General features: G+C 35.0%; 1 protein-coding gene across 5 annotated transcripts; it reads left to right on the forward strand.

The window, feature by feature from the left end:
* Nucleotides 1-9265: 9265 nt before the first annotated feature.
* On the forward strand, nucleotides 9266-21502 carry LOC126698388 (1-aminocyclopropane-1-carboxylate oxidase homolog 1-like). 5 transcript variants are annotated; one of them, XM_050395569.1, is made up of 6 exons: nucleotides 9266-10001; nucleotides 10109-10430; nucleotides 14593-14660; nucleotides 17951-18085; nucleotides 19069-19155; nucleotides 21145-21267. In XM_050395569.1, the coding sequence occupies exons 1-6, from the start codon at nucleotides 9454-9456 to the stop codon at nucleotides 21146-21148; spliced, it is 1164 nt and encodes a 387-aa protein (XP_050251526.1). In that variant the 5' UTR covers nucleotides 9266-9453; the 3' UTR covers nucleotides 21149-21267. The 5 variants fall into 5 exon arrangements, with proteins under 5 accessions (XP_050251526.1, XP_050251527.1, XP_050251523.1 ...); XM_050395570.1 differs by having other exon boundaries at nucleotides 9267-10001; nucleotides 14593-14633; XM_050395566.1 differs by lacking the exon at nucleotides 14593-14660 and having other exon boundaries at nucleotides 9267-10001; nucleotides 21145-21502.
* The last annotated feature ends 26 nt before the right edge of the window (nucleotides 21503-21528 follow it).

Below are 21528 nucleotides of genomic sequence, written 5' to 3' on the forward strand. Positions count from 1 at the left end.
GAAATTCGCAAGTACCCTGATGCTCTATATGCCCTCCTCAAGATGAAATAGAAGGAGGAAGAAGCTGCTGATAATCATGATTCAGAAGATGAACTGTCCTCTGAAGTATTTGTTGCAAATAACCCATATTACCCCTACAATTAGGAACTATTTGGTCATGATGAAGAAGACAATCCTGATTTAACAGAAAATTGATTCTCGTATTTGTCTGGCCTGCACGACGACCAAAATGCTACAATATTTTCCCTGGTGAAGTCCCAATTATTGTACTGCTCACAAAAGATGCTGCTTTTGATGATTCCTAATGATTATGGTAACTTTGTTACTTTCGACACAAAATACCAAAATAGTAAAGACTGGTTCTTTGAACTGAAGTTCTGGGCTCCCGCTAACTTGAGTTGAAAAGTGAAAAGTTACTGTTCTCTTTTACTGTTCACTGGTATTGTTCACTGTTACTATACACTTTTGTTGTTCATTACGTTTTTTCTGCCTATATAAGGGGGGATGTCCCTTATGTTAAAAATCAGAATTCTCTTCCTCTGAAAGTACTTATTCTAAATCCAAATTTATTAAAAAGTGTATAAATATCAAACTTGTAATATCTAAAATCTTAAGCACAGTACTTATTATTGCTACGGTTTTGTTAAACTACATTAACGTAGCAGTTCAGTCCACTTCGGTACAACTAAATTTAAGTGAAAGTATTTATAAACATAAAGGCTATTGTTAGGGTCATATTTTGTGTAATTGGCTAATCCTTTGACTTAATGCACAGATAGTCGGCCTACTTCTAGCTGTTCCAACGATTATGCCCGTTCTAGCTCTACCATCCACCCCTATCTTCATAATAGAAAGGGGTACTTTCGGGCTGATCTATGATGGGTCAAGGCGACCGAGAGGACACATACCTCCTCCATATTCCTTAAATGGGCAAGACTCGGATACTGCATGCGATAAGTATAATAGTTTACTGAACGACTACTTAGATCTTGATTGATTTTTACTTGTAATTGGGTAGAGATAAGATGGGTTTAGTACTTCAAGAAACATGTTGTTCAAGTCAAGTATTAAAGACATGAAGATTGGTCCAAGAAACAAGTGAAGAAAAATTGTTTATTAAGTCTCGACAAATAGCTCAACAGATGCTTGCTATCAAGGCTTAATGTGAAGCTCGATAGATAGCTCGACAGTAGCTCGATCTATCGAGAATTATGATTTCAAAATTTCCAAATCTGAAATTCAGCCCAGTCTTGTGTATTTGTTTGGGGTTTCTTTTCTTACAACCCTAGACATATATAAGGCTTACTTTAAAGGCCGTCACACAGATTCAGAGACAAAAAGAGACATATATTCTCTATGTGAAGCTACTATGTTTGTACGTCATAGGGTTTTGTAACTAAGTGCTCTAGATCTTCAATGTTGATGAAATGAATAACTTTGCAGCCAACAACATCTGTTCAAGTTGCTAGAATTAGTCATGTACTTGAGATCCGTGCAAAGGGTTAGTCACAAATTGGTGGTTTGTGCATCAAGGGAAAGAAGGTTACTACAAGATCAAGTCCAATTGGATTTTGGAGTAAAGGTTCAACTGTAGGTTGGTATTTCGAGATAGGCCAAGGGTAGTTGGTAAGATTTTTTATACTTGTAACCGCTTGATTATTGATTAGTGGATTCTTAGGAGTGGTGACCTTAAAATCACTCGATGAGGTTTTTGCCTTGCGAGGTTTTCCCCATTCATCAACAAATCATCGTGTTAAATTTATTTTCCACTGCACTTAGTTTTTTGGTGATTGTTGACGCCCTGGCCTCGAAAACGGTAGTGGAAAAATCACCGACGTCGTCGGGCCTTGTTCGACCACTTGTTGTGGTGACGCTCTCATGCACGCGGGGGGCCCATTGGAGGCCCCCTCTCGATTGGCGATTGGGTGTGCGCATGTGTAACAGTGTGTGGTATGGTTTGCACGTGGCTTCAGGTGCTCTCTCTCTCGGTGGAAGAAGGTAGGTCTACCTTTGGCGTTGTGGTAGGATTCTGAGCCAAATTTAAGGGATTACCAAAGGTAAGTGGAGTCGCCACCAATCATTGGGTTTTTCCAAGGTGTGATTGGTCACCTGTTTCTAGTTGATTTCATTACCAATCATTGGCTAAGAAAAATGGCATTTTTCCTAATCTAATGTGGATGGAAAAAAATCTTGATTCTTGAGTCTGGAAGTTTGGTTACGTATGGGGAAGGTGTTAGGCACCCCACAATACCTGTCCAAGGACATTCCTTTTATTTTGATAAAACCTTAATTTTTGGAGATTGGCAGTAAAAACATAATTTTGACATTGGCTTTTGGGGCTTAGCATGCATGGGGGTTTTGAGGTTTGGCTTATGAATGGGTGTGGTCCCAATCTATGCATTCCTAAGGCATTTAGGCAAAGTAACAGATTTTCACAGCGAAAATCCTGCGACATGTCACCTTACTTTCGTGGTGGAAATTAGGCATTGTTTCGGCTTACGTGACATGGGCTGTGTCAATCACACCAAAAGGGGCGAGCAGGTATATATATACATACATCATGTACAATGCAAGTACACAGAGCAGGAAAGTAAATGCCTACATCCCTGGAGCATGGCCCAAAATATAGGTGCATGAAAGTAAAAAGGGATCACCATACTCTAAAGATGAGGACGAATGGTCCATGACATGATATACCTAATACAACCCATCTAAGAGAGAAAGGGAAGAAGGAGAAAGGGGTTTTAAAAGAGTACATGACCAAAAGGGAGAGGCTAGACCCCTAAACCTAACTGAATGTAGCCACTTGGCTTATATCTACATGCTTGCATCTGTGCCCTTTTTACTTGCACCTGGGAGACCGTGCCCTAGCTCCATGCGTCCTCGCTCCATGTGTGTACATGCAAAGGCAAAGACAAGAAACCAACAGACAAGCAATGGAAGGAAAAGATGCAAAGTGCATACGAAGGAGGCATAAATCAGATAAGCACGATAGACATGGCAAGCAAAGCACAAGAAAGCAAGCAAACAAGCGAGAAGGCAAACAAAGAAAGAAAGCAAACAAAAGGTGGTGTTTGCAAGGGACAAATGTAGGTTTGGATCGAATGTCCATAACTTCATTGTGTTGAACCATGGACGACACACTAACAAGCAAGACTCATGCATGGACATGTAAGCAAGCATGTAAAGATGCATAGAAACCCAACAAGTGGCACAAACAAGCATGGTAAGCACATCATCACATGGAACGGAAGAGGGGAAAGGTATGCACGAAGCAACCAGCATAATGGCGATGCATCCCAAATGGTTACATCCAAACAAGGCCTCATGGGCATCGGATGTAACCACACAACCACAAACCCACTAAGGGCGTCAAGTGTGGCAAAGCCTAGAACTAGAGAGGCTAACACAAGCATAAAGCATAGAAGCAAGCAAGCGTAGACATGCAAATAGGATGATCCAAACCCTTTGATGTGGGTCTTGGTGTATGGACGATGACAAAGACCATAGGGTCTAGATTGGGTCCTAACCATTAAGCCAAAACACACGAAAATGCAATAAAAAGGAACAAAAGGGCTACAATAGCACATGGCATGACAAACAAGGTCTAGGCCTAAGCACATAAACAAGGTGTGATGTACGCAAGCACATGAAAGATAGCATAAATCATGTAGAGAACATAGATCCAATCACATAGGCATGTGAAACCATAGCTCAAAACATATAGTTATGGAAACGTGCACGTAAACATGTAGAAACTTAGCACATAAACGTGGAAGAACATGAATCCAAGCATATAAGCATGTGAAGACAAGGATCTAACCATATAGCATGGATATAAACACATAAAACATATAGATCCAAGCAAGGCATAGCCAACAACATCATACAAGCATGTGAGCATGTAACCCTAACATCAACATAGAGCAAATAGAGGAAAAAAGCATAGGAAAACATGGCATATAACATAAGGCATGTGGATATAAATATATAAGCATGTAAGGATGTAGATTTAAGCATGAAACATGGCATAACACATAAAAAGCGAGGAGATTTAGGCTAGAAGCACAAATAAAGTAAGCAACATGCTAAAGAAAGCAATGAATCATGTTATTAAAGCATAAAGGCAAAATAAATACTAGAAAAAAGATTTAGAAGGTTAGGGGCGTTGATAGTAACTAGAAAGCTACATCCACACCCCTAAACCCCAAATCCAAGATGTAGAACCAAGGAGAAGAAGATTGGGTATAAGAACAATACCTTGTGTTTTTGGTGAACAGAGAAAAATCAAGAAACTTTGATGTGTTTTTTTTGTTTGGAAGAGAGGAAAAATGTGTAGAAGACATTCAGGCAGAGAGTAGAACCAAGGGAGACCTCTCTTTTTTTTTTTTTTTTTTTTTTTTTTTTTTTTTTTGTCTAAAGGGTGCCTAGGGCCTTTTATAGCCCTGGCACGCCATTCAAGGCGGCAGCCTTTTGAGGGATGCCACCTCCAAACGGCCATGGATTGGGTTGATCTTGACACCTCTAGAAATATTTTGACTTCCTGTTTCTGAAAAGGTATGGATCTTGAAAATCCAACGGTCGGATCGAAAGTTAAGGCTCTCGGAAGTTAGTGGTGCATCAATTGGTGCATTATCCCAGTTTTCGTGATATCTTAGCCATTCTAATTCCGATTTCGACCCATAAATAGTCGTTGGAATGAGAATTAGATAATCTTCTCAATGACTTTGGTTCCAACCCATTCTAATGATCGGATCAAAATTAGGGTTTTTTGGCCCACTAGAGATCAACTTTTGGTCAAACTTGGTCAAATTAGCCAAAAATCTCCAAGAAGCTCGGGTTTGATAAAAACAAAAACCATGAAAAGTATTGTTTTGTGAGAATTTTGACCTTATTTGACCTTCAGTTAATTCTAGGTTGACTAGGGGCATTTTGGTCATTTTAGTTGAAAAATGCACTTTGGGTGCTTCGATGTTCGAACGGGTTGCGCCATGTCATTCTAGATGTTCTCGCAGCCCCATGGAGAGAAAATAATATTTTTGGATTTTTCGGGGTCTAACATGCAAATCGAGGGCTGACAAAATATGGTAGCAACAGCAATTTGTTGGTTCCTTCACATTTTACATACAAATTGAACTTAATTAATCAACTTGGATAATTGAAAAATTAACTAAAGTCTAACCATCTTAACCCAACAGCTATGTATATATAAATGTAATCTTTAGGGTAGTTATTCATTTGTTTTAACGTCATTACTTTTAAATGAATTGCATGCAGTCAATTATACCTTCAAGCAAAATAAATATATGCATGTATGTATGTATAATTTTTATTTAAATAAATTATTCATTCTCTTAAAAGAGATTATCATGATAATCAAACTCATATCAAATTTATACTGAATATATATAATTTATTCGCTAAATTTTATTTAGAGAGAGAGAGAGAGAGAGAGAGAGAGAGAGAGAGAGAGAGAGAGAGAGAGAGAGAGTACTTGTGATGAGGAACTAAAAAATACAACACCAAAATGTATGAACCAAAATAGAGTTTTAAAAATCACAATGATTCATCAATAAGTAGAGTTGTAAGAAAGAATAAAAAATCAAGAGAAAGAAAATAACCATTTTTCAAGAGAGAATGTGAGAGAGAATAATAAGAAATTTATAGAAATTAATATGAGAAGAAAACAAAGTAAAAATAAAAAATATAGTAAGAACATCAAATTATTCAATTCATGTTATGTAATAAAATAACATTATATTATTATATACTAAATTTTTTTTAAAGGAAAATTATTATATACTATCTTTATAATGCAATATGATAACATCTATGAAATCAAAGACAATAAAAAAGATAACAACTTAAAGACACAAAATTTAATCACATCATCCCAAAGTAGAGTTCTAAATAATACAAAATTCATCAAACTAAAGTATAGATGCAAGAAAAAAAAATCCACCAAAAATGAAAAAAAAAATGAGAGCGAGAGAGAGAGAGAGAGAGAGAGAGAGAGAGAGAAATAACATTTTGTGCGTGGGAAAACTATGTATAGAATGGGAAAGAGATTTGTAAATTTATAGTAGGAGGAGGGGAATAAGAAAAACAAAAAATAAAGGAAGATAAAAGGATAGAGAAAAAGTGGTATTATGATAGATAGTAATGGGGAGATGAAAAAGGAAGGGAAAAGTTAGATAAAGTATAACAATTGGGAAATTAATAAGAAAAAAGAGAGTTTAAAATAAGAGAGAGAATGTTGAAAATGGATGGATAATGTGGCTGTTGATGTAACTCAACAGGAGCAAAGTAAAAATAAATACTACACTTCAGTTTATATATATATGTGTGTGTGTGTGTAGTTCTTTCCAAAAAACAAAATGTGTATACACATATGTGTAATAAGTTTTAACCTAACAAAAATAACACTTTGTGTATGTAAATCCACAACAACATAAACAGATCAAAGAAAAAAATTGAAGCAAATTTGAATTTAGCTTTAGGAATCTTGTCAAACACTTTAAGGGTGATGAGGCTGGATTCATTTCTTATATAAGCGATGCCCTAAAAGTCTTTAACTTTTGTATTAAGATAAGGTGAGTAATAAGTACGCCCAATAATGCTCAACAAGGAGGCTTTTACCAAACTCATTATTAGTCCCGATCGAGGGTATCTCCCTGGGGCCTGGGGGTATGTTGGAACTCGGTTCCAGCCCAAGAAGGGAGGTTGAGGTGAGATATATTTAGTAATTATATATTTCTTAACAAGTTAAAAAAAAAAAAAAAAAAAAAAAAAAAAAAAAAAAAAAAAAAAAAAAAAAAAGAAGGAGGCTTTTGATAAAAATACTATTTTTGCGAAGATTATTTGCATCAGCTTGACAAGTGAAATGTCCCTTGCATCTTACCTAACGTCACTTACATAATTACGGCAGGCAATGCATATACGCACTGTGCAATAGGAAGCCTTTGACATCATTAAACATGTCATTTTACCCCATCAAAAAAAAATTAAAAAACATGTCATTTTATTCAACAATTAGTAAAATATTTCCCTCGCAAATAAACGTGCCTAAATTGTGTCCAAATATGTAGTTGTGGATTTGTATGGATGAGATCATTTTTTTTTTTTTTTGGTCTTACTTTGAATATCTATTTTTGTACGTATTCAGGATAATGTTTTGAAACCAGACTATCAACCAGAAAACTTCACCATTCTGCTCATTCATTGTACATTTCCGTGATGAAAAAGTCAAGTTAGAAAAAACAATTTACAAAGAGGGATTGTTTAGAAAGCAACTAGGAAGAAAATATTGAAAAGCTAGACTGATCCAGGTTTTAGGCAATGAACCTACACTAGTTGCACAACCGTTTCCTCATTAACAATGACATTTATTGGTGATCTTTGGAATGACATTTTCTGTTCAACATATATTATTATTATTATTAGGCGAAAAACCTATTTTCGTCTTTACATTTTCAAACGATTCCCACTTTAGCATTAAAAAATGTTACATCAGCATTTAAATTTAAAAAAAATTAATTTATTAATTATAACTAAATAAAAAAAATTAAAAACAGAATTAAAAACTAAAAATCATATGAATTGAGATCTAAGTGTGTCTTGAATAAGAACAACAAGAACACAAACCCAGATCCAAGATCACAAACCCATAAATTAAAAAAAAAAAAAAAAAAAACCCTTTCAACACCGAATTCTCAAGAAAATCACTAATCCACATGATTTTCACAAAGTCCATAATTGAATAACTAATCAGCCATACAACACCGAATTCTCCAGTAAATCAAACCCATAAACCCAATAAACAAACCAATCTCCAACAAACCATAAACCTATATTTTCTTAGGAAACAAACACAAAATAAACCCAAAAAATTTAGCTCAAATACAAATTCATAAATCACAAAGCCTCTATTTTCTTAAACCCTACAAAATCATCAAAGACCCATAACAGGCCACACCTAAAATCTGGGTTTGTTTTCACTCACTCTCTCTCTAGCAGCTACGAGTGAGAGAAGATTTGGTGGGATTTTTTTTTTGGTTCTGGGTTCGATCGGAGGAGGGATGGTGATGGCGGAGAATGATCAGGAAGCGAGTGGTACCAAGTCAAAGTCGAAGTCTACATGGAAGACTCCAGTGGCGGTGGCGATGAATGGCGATGATGCTCCTCCTTCTCCTGTAATGATTGGTGCCTCGCCTAATTCTTGGCTAGCTCTTTCCGATGCAGCCGCAATGGCGGCAACGGGAGGAGTAGCCTCAAAGCCTTGAGGTAGAGGTTGGAGAGCGATCCAATGGTGTCGCGATAGGCGGTCAGAGAGTTTTGAGAGAGAAGTCAGGATTTTTTGCTTTAGCTCCACCATTGCTAGATATGGAGGGAGATCTTGTGTTTTGCTTTGTGGCTTTTGGATTGGATTTGGGTTCTTGGCTTCTTCTTGTTGCTGTTGTTGGGATGACATTTTTTAGAGAAGAGAGAGAGAGAGAGAGAGAGAGAGAGAGAGAGAGAGAGAGAGAGATAGAGGTGTTGTTGGTGTTGTTACATTTGAGATCTGGGTGTTGATTTTTTTAGTAAGTTTGAGTGAAGGAAAGAAAGTGTGTGTACGTGGGTGTTTTTTTCTTTCTTTGTTCTTAGATTTGGGATTGTGTTTTTGTTGCTCTTGTTCAAGACACACTTAAATCTCAGGGTTTAGTGTTTTTTATTTTTATTTTTTTTTTAATTTCTGGGTTTGTGTTCTTGTTATTCTTGTTCAAGGCACACTTATATCTCAATTCATATGATTTTTAGTTTTTAATTCTGTTTTTTGTTTTTTAGTTAAAATTAATAAATTATTTTTTTTAATTTAAATGCTGACGTGGCATTTTTTAATGCCAAATAACATTTTTTTTGTTATTATTTTAATGGCCACGTCAGCGTGTGCCAATAGTGCACTCCGTTTGTCACGTGTGCATTTTCTGTCTCTAATGTAACGGCAGGGACAAAAACAAGACGTGTTTTTCAGAATAAGGACTAAAAGCTAGGAAAATAAAAGTTAGGGATCAAAGTAAGAATCACGTGAAAATATAGGGACGTAAATAGGTTTTTCGCCTTATTATTATTGTAAATGTCTAGACCAAGTCCAAGGAGGTGATATACCATGCATTAAATACATGTTTCTTCCCTTTCACATAGAGGTAGACCCCACATATGTGAAGTCCATCTCCATGTGAGAGAAAAGAAATATGGTGTATTTTCTCAAAGTCCAAGAGTGGATATCTCTACTGGCCTTTTTGTAAGTTATCTTTTACATGCATTTTTATAATCATAGATATCGAATCTACCAGTTCAGTCAACAAAGGCATTGATCTATCTTGTACCATTCTTTTGCTTATATATATGATCACTTCCAACCCCTCAATTTGTAAGTAATTCCATTTTGACAATCCAAATTCCACCACCTTTAGGATGGATCTCACTTCTAGTGTAGGAAATAAACTTGTTCCAGGAGATGAATTGAGCTATGACAGAGCCAAGGAAGTGAAGGAGTTTGATGAAACAAAAGCTGGAGTTAAAGGACTAGTGGACTCTGGAGTGACCAAGGTCCCAAGGTTCCTCATCCATCCACCAGAGAGCCTTCCAAATCCAATGCTATCTCCAGCCACTACCCTCTTCCACGTTCCAGAGATAGATCTCCAAGGCTTTGAACAAAGTTGCCAGAGGATGGAGATCGTTGATCAAATACGTAAAGCATCAGAAACATGGGGCTTCTTTCAAATGATTAATCATGGAGTTCCAGTTAGTGCTATGGACAAAATGTTTGAATCAGTTCAACAATTCCATGAGCAACCAAAGGAAGAGAAGATAAAGTGGTACTCACGTGATCTCAAGCAACCAGTTAAGTACTACAGCAATATGGATCTCCTAGTGTCCAAAGCAGCAAGTTGGAAGGATTCAATTTCATTTGATTTCAAATATGGTCCCCTAAACCTTGAAGCACTTCCCCTAGCATTCAGGTACTAATAATTCTTCTAGCTAGTGAAAATGAATGCAAAAAGACATGTAATATATTTATACTGTCTATGTTATATGATTTATATCTTATATGTGTCTTAATTTTCAGGGAGTCTGTAAGCGAATATTGGAAACACATGATTGAACTAACCAAGGCACTAAAAGAATTACTATCAGAAGCTTTGGGGCTTAGCACTGACTACCTAGCAAACATAGAATGCATGAAATCTGCATTGTTTGTGTGCCACTATTATCCGGCTTGTCCTGAATCAGACTTGACCCTTGGCACCAAAAAGCATTCAGATCCATCCTCTATAACTATACTCTTGCAAGACAATATTGGTGGCCTGCAGGTTCTCCATCAAGATCATTGGGTTGACGTTCCTCCAGTGCACAGAGCATTAGTAGTCAACATTGGTGACCTTCTGCAGGTAGAAACTATAGTTCTGTTCACATATTTCTTTTTCCGTCTTTATTTAGTCGTGTGCCATGCAAACGGGATGTGTGAGAAAAATGAGAAGTGCTAAGCCTAAATGAAGGAAAATATATCATTCCAAAAAATCGCAGGTTGAACTCTCTGAGATTTCACCAAATCACACCATTCTCCTTGTCTTGAATTATAAATCTATTTTTTAAAATATATATTTCAATAGTTACAATAATAGGAAATATGAAATTTAAACTCTAGTTCTCCTCATAAAAGAATGGGAAAAAAAAATCACCGATCTACAAGGCTTTAGGCATTATATATCAACTTTTATCAACTTGAAATTTGCCATTCCATGGTCAACCTCAAAACACTTATGTCTAGGCCTGTCCACGGGTCGGGTCGGGTCGGGTTTGTGCTCACCCGTATCCGACCCGACCAGATCGGGTGGACAAACTTTCAACTTGTCGCCGACCAAGAGGATGATCGGTTCCGGCTGGTTGGAACACCAAGAAGCGGCAGTTGGGTTCAGGTCGAAGTCAAGATTTGGAAAATAGAGGAAATCCGGCGAGAAAACGACAAAAATCGACCAAAATCCTCTGAGATTTCATCGGAAATAGCCAAGATCTCGACTAGATTTGGCGATATCTCACTGGATCTAGCCAAGAACTCGACTAGATCCAGCGAAATCTCGCGGGACTAGCCAAGATCTAGCCAAAAAAATCTCAAAACTCATCGGAAGATGAAAATTGTCCAAAATCCTTTGAGATTTCGTCAGAAATATCGAAGATCTCGACTAGATCTAGCGAAATCTCGCCGAATCTAGCCAAAAAACTTCTCAAAACTCACCAAATTTATCAAATAATGCTGGAATATTTGTGGGTCGATCGGATCGGGTTTATCGAATTTTGAAGAACTCGAACCGACCGTCGGAGAAGTTAGTTCGGTCGGCAGCGGGTCGGGTTCGGTCGGAAGAAGCGGGTGGGTCGAGTCCATCGGTTGACTGGACAGCCCTACTTATGTCCATCAAATACACTAATGAATTCTTTACTATATTCCTTCCTTTTCTTCAATTGGATATCAACTTTTATAAAATAAATAAATAAATTCTTTAGTTATAACGATAGGAGAGAGGAGATTTGAAATTTTATTTTCTCATAAAAGGAGTAGATAATATCACCGAGGTACTAGACTTTTGGCATTAGATTCAAACTTCTATCAAATTGAAAAATATTATTCCTTCGTCAATCTAAAAACACTTATGTCCACCAAAAAACCTGAAGATTAATTCTTTTGCTAAAAAAGAAATAAATTAAAAAAACGGTTAACATGTGTAAGATACTACTTCTACCTTTAACTTCTATCAAATTGAAAAATATTATTCCTTGGCCAATCTCAAAACACTTATGTCAACCAAAAAGCCTAAAGATTTATTCTTTTGTTGACATAAAGAAATAAATTAAAAAAATGGTTAACATGTGTTGGATACTATTTCTACCTTTATAAAGTACAATATATTTATGTTTAGTAACTATCAGGGAAATAATACTTTGAGAGACTCCAATTTAGTAGTTGAAATAACAAATAGGAGCACCACTAAATTCAAAATGCTATAGCTCATGAGTTTAGAGTCAATTATGTTATATTAATCACTCAAATTATATATATATATATATATATATATATAAGCTAAAGTGTAGCAGTTATTGTTGCTATACTTTTAACTTCTATTGAGCCACATCATCCACCTATTTCCAATACTTCCCTCCCATTTTAAACTATTTTTCTCCTTATTAATTTCTCACTTTACAATTATATTTCCTCCAACATTTCACCCCTTACTTCTACCTTTTTATTTCCCTACTACTTTATACCTTAATGTTACAATTCTACCATCCCTTCATTTTTCTTTCATTTTGACTATTTTTCTTCCCATTTTATTTATCATAAAAATTTGTTATTTTCTCTTCTATTCAATCTATATTTTTCCTACACAAAAAAGATGAATACTCTCTCCATCTTTCTCTTCTTCTTTTTTCTTTTTTTTCCCCCTTTCAATTTGTGGATTTTTAATTTTTTATTGCATCTCTACTTTAGGTTAATGAATTTTTTATGTTAAACTATATTTTGGGATGATGTGATTTGGCTGTGTTTCAATTTGATATCTTTATTCTTTTATTTTCTTTGATTTTTAGATATTATCAAAAGACATTATATAGTATATATATAATAATATGATGTTATTCTATTTCGTAAAATGGCTTGGATAACTTAGTGTTTACAACTTTACATTTTCTTTTCAGTATTCTTCTACTCATCTTCTTCTATATAAATCTCTCTCTGGATTATTTTTTCTTTCATGCAACTCTACTTTGAATTGATGATTTTTTGTGTTTTTTGTATCTTTACTTCTAGTTGATAAATTTTGGTGGTGTGTTTTTTGATTAGTTCCCCATCTTATATATTTTTGGAAGTGAGAGTTTGAGTTTATAACAAAACAAAATCTACATGGCTATATATTTGAATGTGTCTATCGATTATTTGAGTAATATCAATTGTAAATTTGTTATGAAGTTTGATTATCATGATAATTTACTTAAGAAAATGATAATTTTGAATAATTAATTTGAAATAACAAAAAATTAGTTGTACCAAAAAGAAAAAAAGGAAAATATAACACACAATAACAAAATTTTGAAAAATATAGATCACTTCAATAAAGAATAATATCAGTCAAACACACTCAAGTTCTAAAAAAAAAAACACTCACCGGAATAGAATGATATATTTGTAGAGATAGAGGGATGGAAAATACTTTTAGAAATAGTTCAATTTTTTTAATAAGAACAAACTATCTTCAATAAATTTTAGAAAATAAATTATATATTATATCACATTACAAAATAATTATGTATTCTTACGCATTGTGTGAATTTACAACTAATTATTATTTAATGTGAGACTTCATTCATATTTATATTCCCAACATTAATAATTACATCAACTACTAGAGTTCAAATACATAAGAAAACTTGATCCACACTAGTTCGACTATTCTCATTTATTTCTCCACAAATCCGTCACTACAAAAAACGCGGGCTGAAGCCGTGTTTTTTGGAAAACGCGGCTACAGTCTTTCCTTTGAGCCGCGTTTTTGATGAACGCGGCTCAAAGGAAAGGCTGGAGTCGCATTTTCCAAAAACGCGGCTCCACCCTGGTCCTATAGCCGCGTTTATTAAACGCGGCTATAAACCAGGGGTCGAGCCGTGTTTTTGGAAGGCTTGAGCCGCGTTTAGCTGCCCAGACTGAAGCCACGTTTTTAAAAAACGCGGCTTCAGTCCCGTCCGGGATTTTTTTTTTTTTTTTTTTTTTTTTTTTTTTTTTTTTTTTTTTTTTATAAATTATAGCTTAAGCTGCGTTTAAAAAACGCAGCTTCAAAAATGCTTGAAACGGACTTTACAAGTCTGGAGCTGCGTTTAAAACGCAGCTTTAGACATTTACATTGAGCTGTGTTTAAAAAACGCAGCTTCAAAAATGCTTGAAACGGACTTTACAAGTCTGGAGCTGCGTTTAAAACGCAGCTTAGACATTTACATTGAGCTGTGTTTAAAAAACGCAGCTTCTACATGTTTGGAGCTGCGTTTCTTTAAACGCGGCTTCAACTTTCATTAAAAAAAAAAAAAAAAAAAAAAAATCCCTCATAATCGAAACACACAAAACCGAACTCCACAAAAGCTCTCAAATCGACCACTCTCACCCTCTCACCGATCGCACAAAACCCTCACCAATCGCACACACTCCCCTCACCGATCTCACCGATCGTAGATCCCCTCACCGATCGCAGACAACCCTCACCGATCCAACACACTCCCCTCACCGATCTCAGACCACTCTCACCGATCTCAAGTGACCTCACTTCCACCCTATGTGAATCCCCTTCCTCCCTCCGCTCTTCCTCCTCTCCCTTTCTTTCTCATCGATCGCTGGCACACACCCATTCTCCCAAGGCCGACTAGCGGTAAGTTTTTTTAAAATTGTTTGTTTTGATTCCTGTTTTGGGGTTCCTATTTTTGGTTTACGGTTTCGATTTTAGGTTTAGGGTTTCGATCGTCGATCTAGGGTTTTGATTTTGGGTTTTAATGTTGAATTTAAATATTTGATTGTAGATTGGGATTCAAAAAGTACGGCTAAGGATGTTATCTTTCAGGTCTCTACTTTTCTTCAACACTTTCAGGTCTCTCTCTCTCTCTCACTGTTTCTGTGTGTGTGTGTGTGTATGTTTCCGTGTGATGTTATGTATGTATAGGGATGTGTATTTGGATATTTGGGTTGATGGGTCTGTTTTAAATGCGCATGTTTCTTGTTTGTTCTGATTGAAACTTGAGAGTATGTATCTGTGTGTGTGTGTGTGTGAAGCTATATATAGCTATATGTGTAGGACTGTGTATATGGATGTTGGGCTTGATGGGAAATGCTGAAATTGTAAAAAGTTGTGATTTTTTCTTCCTGTTTGTTCGGGTTGATAGTATATATTTCTTTGTGTGGGATTGAAGGTGTTTAATGATATATGTATAGGACTGTGCATTTGGTAAAATGGAGTGATGGGTCTGTTGTAAAAATGGTGAATTTGTATGAAGTTGTTATTTTTTGTTTGTTTGTTTGTTTGTACTGGTTGAAAGTATGTATATATTTGTGTGTATGTGAAGCTTTATGTACAGGACTTTATATGTGGATGAGTGGGTTGATGGGTCGGTTGGAAAAGCGGTTAATTTGGTAGAAATTTTTGGTGTTTTTTTGTTGAAAGATTTGATATTGGATGTAAGTGTGTAGTGATTGCTTTTTGTATGTGCTATGTGTTTCTTTTGGGATCTGGGACTCGTCTGTTTGGCTTGTGATTATTGTTGTAGTTCTTTGTTAGCTGTTTGATTTTTGTGATTGTGTTTACTGGGTGCTGTGTTTGGTTTGTGACAATGGTTGTAGTTATGTGTTAGATATTTGATTTTTGTGACAATTGAGAAGAGTAGGGCAATGGAGAATGTGATTGATGCGTGGGAAATTGATGGAATTTAGTGATTGAGGCTTGTGGGACTATCTAGTTTGATAGTTTTTTTTGAAGCTACACGTATGATGAGATAGAAGTGAAAGGCCTAGTTTTGTGTTCATGTTTTTTTTTTTTTTTTTTTCAGTAATCATCTAGAGGGTGAAGGAATTTTTTCATGGTGCGTATATAAAACTAGGGTTGTGTTAACAGGCTTTATGTCCATGCTAAGTGGACTGGTTAACAAACTTCTGTGACTGTGAGTGAGGCATCATTGAATAATCATTTAGACCAAAACTAAGAATGAATATGAAAATATTAAAGATCTCACCTAGAACAACTTGGTAAGCACCAGCTTCCTCTCTCATCTTTTCTCATAACATATATAATAAAAATAAAAATAAAACTATAGAATTACAATTTTGTCATTATTTTGGAATTTTTGCTTAGGCTAGTTCAATATGGGTTGCATGGGTTAAAGACTACTTGCTTAGAAGGATATTTTGGGCTGTACCTCACATTACAAGGGGCTTGAGTGAAATTCTTCAGCTAGGGAGCATTTCTTGACCTTTACTGAACTCTAAAGTGGAGAAAGGGAATTATCTTTGGCACTATGCAGGACTACTCTATTTGAAATATGGGCACTGAGACTTGTATAATATTACAAGTTAAATGCAAACTAAAGTATATCATATTTTGCAAAGAGGGACATGGATATGGCCTCTGGTTAGATCAGATTATCTGGTTGAAATTCAAAGAAGGCTACATGAAGTTTCATTAAATGATAAACATGCAGCCATCTTGGCCCTCTAATTGCCTTCCAAGATTAATAGTTTCTATTGTCTCAAGAAACAGAAAGAAATAAGAAGAAAGTTGGCTTAAGTAAACTGGTGGAAGCTAATCTAGTTTAGCGGAGCCATTCTCAAGCATTCCTTTAGTTGTTGTAAATTATTCTTTCTACCAGAGATAATTTGATAAGCAGAGGATAAATGGTTGATTCTCTATATACTTTCTGCAGAATTAAGCTTGAGAGTGGAGACCATTTTTTTCATTAATGTTTCTTTACTGAGTACAGAAGATTGTTTTCAGCAAATGTTAGATCAGAGGAGATATAAGTGATTTGAGTGATAAATTCAATTAAGAAGTAAACTATTTGAAGGGTAAAAGTTTCAAGGCTTCTCTTTGTAAATTGGCTTGGTCTACAACTATATACTTCCTCTAGTTAGAGTAAAACTCTCAAGTTCATAAAGACAATAAAAAATGAAGAGGGATTAGTACAATTAACCTTGGATGTCGTAAGATTCCCATTAGCTACAGCCTACAATAAAGAAATTTCCAAAACCTATTTGGAATAAAATTCTTTGTACTTTTCAGAATGTCCATGTTTCTGTTTTTTATTAGTATTGAGTTTGGCGGTTATTAGTTAGTTTGTTAATAGTATCTTGTATTGCTTTTGTACTTCTGAGCTGGTTGTAAAATTTTCTTCTAGTTAAGTGAAATTTGATCATTCGTCCCCATCCCAAAAAAGAAAAAGAAAAAGTAATTACTTATCAAAAAAAAAAAGAAAAAGAAAAAGTAATTACACTACTGTTGTAGATTTGATTACCTCTAATTAATTTTGACTATTTGCAACATGTGTCCGCCTGTGTCGGTGCTTAGTGTCACATATTTGTTTCACAGCAGGTCTCAAGTTTGGGAAAAGGAGGAGGGTTGTAGTAGGTTGACAACCAACATAAATTTAATCACTTTATTATGAATGGAAATACATGTGGCCAACCCTAACTAACTTGTTGAGAATCCATAACCCTAAAATTTTGAGAACAAGGCATTGTTGTTGTAATTTGTGTAAGCCATTCAGAGTAAATGCTGTAAAATTATATTCAGTAAACACATTTGCTGATTTCAGTTGTTAAGTTAAGTTGATTTTTTTTTTTTTTTTTTTTTTTTTGGGAGGTCATTTTGAAGCTGTATTCTGTTTATGTGCTCGATATTTTCATAAAGTTCAAGGGTGTTTCTCCTTTAGAATCTTTATGGACTGGGAATAGATAGAGGGGAGTTTGAACAGGAGTTCATGGGATGGAAATTTTTTTGTTGTGTGTTTTGAAATCTTTTCAACCCTTTCTACGGTCACAAGAATTAAGGTGTTCCACATTTTGGTGAAATAAATAAATAAATCCAATATTGATATCATACCAGTTAGTTTTGTAGTTTAATTTGTTATCTACCAACCCCACCCCCCCTCCCTCGCTCCCCCCAACCAAAATAAAAAAATAATTAACAAAAAGAAAAAGAAAAAAAAGAAACAAATTCACATCTATAAACAAATCATAATTTCCATTGAAGGAATGAAAAAAAAAGGAGTTGCCCTTTTACTTATCAAAAAAATATTTTGTATTTTAATAATTTAAGTAAAAAATTATCAATTTTATAATTTGAAATATGGTACTGATGATTTCTACTATATGTTACTTATGGTATGGAATTAGGCAAATCATCGATTCACAACAAAAATGCAAAGATGCATTTATGTTCAGGCAACTAATGCTGCAATACACCCACTTAATGAGGAGAAAGCTGTACAAGCTGCTGCAGATCTTCTTGGGGAACTCTTTATCTTCACGGTACTAATAATTTCCAGTTCCTACTTGTGATCTGAGATTGTCACCAAATATTCCCTTGTCTATGTAACAAGAGATGCTTCTGCATATCATTTGTGCATGCACAGATGCCCTTGCCTTGTTTTAATATCAGACTTAAATTAGTAGATATTTTGACTGGTGGTGGTGGGTTTGTTATCTTGCCTGTTGAAGGCATGGTGCTGGTTCTGCTAAAGTATGTCATGGTTGTCTCTATTTACATAATGTGATATTATCAACTGGAACTCCATTCTTATATGTTGATCTTTTTGAAGGATGTTTTACCATATTGCTAGGAAATGCTTATGTGATTCGGCCATGGAAGAAAAGTCAGGTTTCTATCTTTGGAGCGATTTTCAATTTTGGAAAGTTAAGGGCTTGTAATATGTGGGGCCATCATGCCACATTGAATTGAAGCAAGACCTATCACCTATATGGTTTTGAAGCTTATATTATAAATATCTTAGGGATGGAAAACGAAATTCATGCAAACTTTAGGGACAGAAACAATATTTTAGCCATACAAATACTAACCTTAAGCATTGTGTTTTTATAATTCTCCACCCTAAAACCAAAGTTTCAGCCCTAAAGCCCAAAACATGTCCTATGTCTTTGTTTTAATGACATAATATGGCAGGATATAATGTGGTACTCTCTGGTATATGAGACCACAAATTTGGCAAGTCCAACTCGGAGAAAAGACTGATTAGATAACTTACAAATATGATTTAGCCAAATATTATTCTTTTTTCGTTTCCATAAAATAACATGGTAATCAGAAAGATATCTTTGTATGACTAATTGACCCAAGGGATCTTCAATCTGGCCTGCAACAAATTAACTTTGTTTGTACAGCAAATTTTGGGAGAATGGCCTGTCAATGGACTATTAATCTCAATTTTACTTCTTTCTTGATGCGTTAAGTCAATTTTAAACTTAAAAACTTATTTACTTGGTTATCTTTATAGGTTGCTGGAGCTGCTGTTATTTTTGAGGTGCAAAGAAGTTCCAGATCAGAAGCAAGAAAGGAGGAACTGCACAAGCAGGAATTACAGGTAAGTGTTGTTATTTTCTCTGACATAGGATACTCTAAATCGGACCTTCTGAGTTTTTTTATTTCATTGCTATTCTTCAAGTATCCTTCAGATGACATTTAGTTCAGTCTTCCACATTGTGCATTTTTTATTTATTCAATTATTTTGTTGGTAATGTATGATTCATGTTTGGAAGAACATTTGAGTAATGTGGGGAGTAATGTATATCCTGCCAGAAAATTTAATTCAAGAATGATCAATTGGAATTGTAATTATCATATAATAGATTTTGGTTGGGATGTCAAACACTTAACAAGTAATTCCTCTCAGAATGGTAGATTTTTCATTAAATTTTCTTATCCTATTATCCAAAAGATATTAGTAACATGTTTTCTAATCTGTTCGTTTTGCTGCTTTGCTAGCAATAAGATGAGTACAAATGGAAAATGATGGCATAACCTTGAAAACTATAGGTTAGGTTTGAGCTGCGTTTTGAACGTAGCTATAGACTTTTATTCAGCTGCTTGGACGAACCTATAGCTGCGTTTTTAAAAACGCGGCTATAGGTCCGAAGCCTTAGCCGCGTTCATAACCGCAGCTCAAATCTGTCCTAGAGCCGCGTTTGTTACAAACGCGGCTATAGGTGGGGGTCTACTGCTGCGTTTCCAAAAACGCAGCTATAGACCGAATCCTATAGCCGCGGTTAGAAAACGCAACTATAGGTCTGGTTTTAGCCGCGTTTTCAAACAAAGCGGCTATAGGCTTTGAGCTGCGGACTTTAGGCCGCGTTTATAAACGCAGCCATAGGAAACGCGGCTAAAAGCCTATAGCCGCGTTTTTGGGGTCTTAAGCTGCGTTTTTCAGACGCAGCTTTAGACCCCTTTTTTTGTAGTGCGTTGCCCCTTAATTTTAAATTTTAGTTCCTTTTCTATGTTGTTAAAATTAAAAATCTCACGAAAGATTGAAGTAAGTTTTTTGAAAAAACATATATAATATAAAGAATCTAGAAAACCTGAAAAATGAGGGAAAAAATAGGAAAACATATGCAAAAGGGAAGCTAAAAACTTGGAGAATGGCTATTGAACCCCTAATTCCTACCCAGTGCTGGCTAGATGCAGTTGATGCGGTCGTCTAAGTCTACAAGTAAAAAAAAGGCCCCCAAATTTTAACCAATATGATTATTTATAACCAATAAATAAAATAATATTTTTTTCATCAAATGAAAACAAACAAAAAAGAGAAAGAAATGTTACGTTGACAACATTTTTTTACAAAATTTTTACAACAAATTTTAAGTAGCAGGTTGTTATTACTTATTATTGATGACAAAAAATAATTATAGTGGTGGGTTCAAATAGAAAACAAGTAGCAACTTAACACTTAGCATTTGTTGTGAAAAATATTATGAATGTTTCACTTCTCACCAAAAAAAGAAAAAAGAAAAGAGCAATACATAGAAAAATTCATAACATTTTTTACAATAGCTGAGTTGGTAAACTTTTACTAGTTCTCATTTAGGTCTACCATTAACATTATTCTTTTACTTATTACTATTAATCTGCCACATCAACAAGTACGAAAAGTTTTGCCATGTTTTTTGTGTCTATAAAATTTCTAAAATAAGAAAAAATTCTACGTGATTCATGTTAATTAGTAGTAAGTTTTCATTTAAAACAAGATAATTAGTTTTCACCTTAGGCTCCCAAATGCATCAAACCGCGTCTATCCCTATTCTAAGAAGATATCTCACGCAATAAGATATATGCATAATTTTTTGCTCAACGTGTGGATCATTGAGTCAATATATATGTGCATCATTCTCCTCATAATACTTGAATTCTACATTATTAATTGGAATTCACCTACATACTTTAAAAGAGAGGGTGCATACATCCAATAGTACAATAAATTGAGGCAAATACTCTGCTTCAATACTTACGCTATTAGTATATGGTATAATCCATTTTGCGTCATAATCTTGTTCTTTTTTTTTTCTTTAATAAATTGTAGCTAATCACAAACGACAAGTTCAGAAGTGTGGAGCATAGGGTACTGGCTGGACGTATTGGGCCCAGAATTTCAGCTGCATGCTTTCTCCATCCAAGTCCTGGACGAAAACTTGGGCCAATAAAGGAGTTTCTATCTGACAGCAACCCACCCATCTACAGGGAAACTCATATTAGTGAATACAATGCTCACTATACATCAAAGGGAGGAAACTCAGCCCTTTCTCATTTTAAGCTTTTACAAACTATGCTAGCAATTAATAGAATTGAAGTTCAAGGCATTGCAAATTTTAATTCCTAAGTTGTTGAATTCTCTATAGCAATTTGTATTGACGTTAATAAACTTTTGCTATTACTTTCAATTTATATCTTTACTTTTTATTATTAT

Source organism: Quercus robur, chromosome 9 (genome assembly GCF_932294415.1).
Source record: "Quercus robur chromosome 9, dhQueRobu3.1, whole genome shotgun sequence".
NCBI lineage: Eukaryota > Viridiplantae > Streptophyta > Magnoliopsida > Fagales > Fagaceae > Quercus > Quercus robur.

Coding starts and splice junctions, on each gene's coding strand:
- LOC126698388 (XM_050395566.1), top strand. CDS start 9,454: ATGGATCTCACTTCTAGTGTAGGAAATAAACTTGTTCCAGGAGATGAA. Junction 10,002..10,108: donor GCACTTCCCCTAGCATTCAG/GTACTAATAATT, acceptor CTTAATTTTCAG/GGAGTCTGTAAGCGAATATT. Junction 19,156..21,144: donor TGCACAAGCAGGAATTACAG/GTAAGTGTTGTT, acceptor AATAAATTGTAG/CTAATCACAAACGACAAGTT.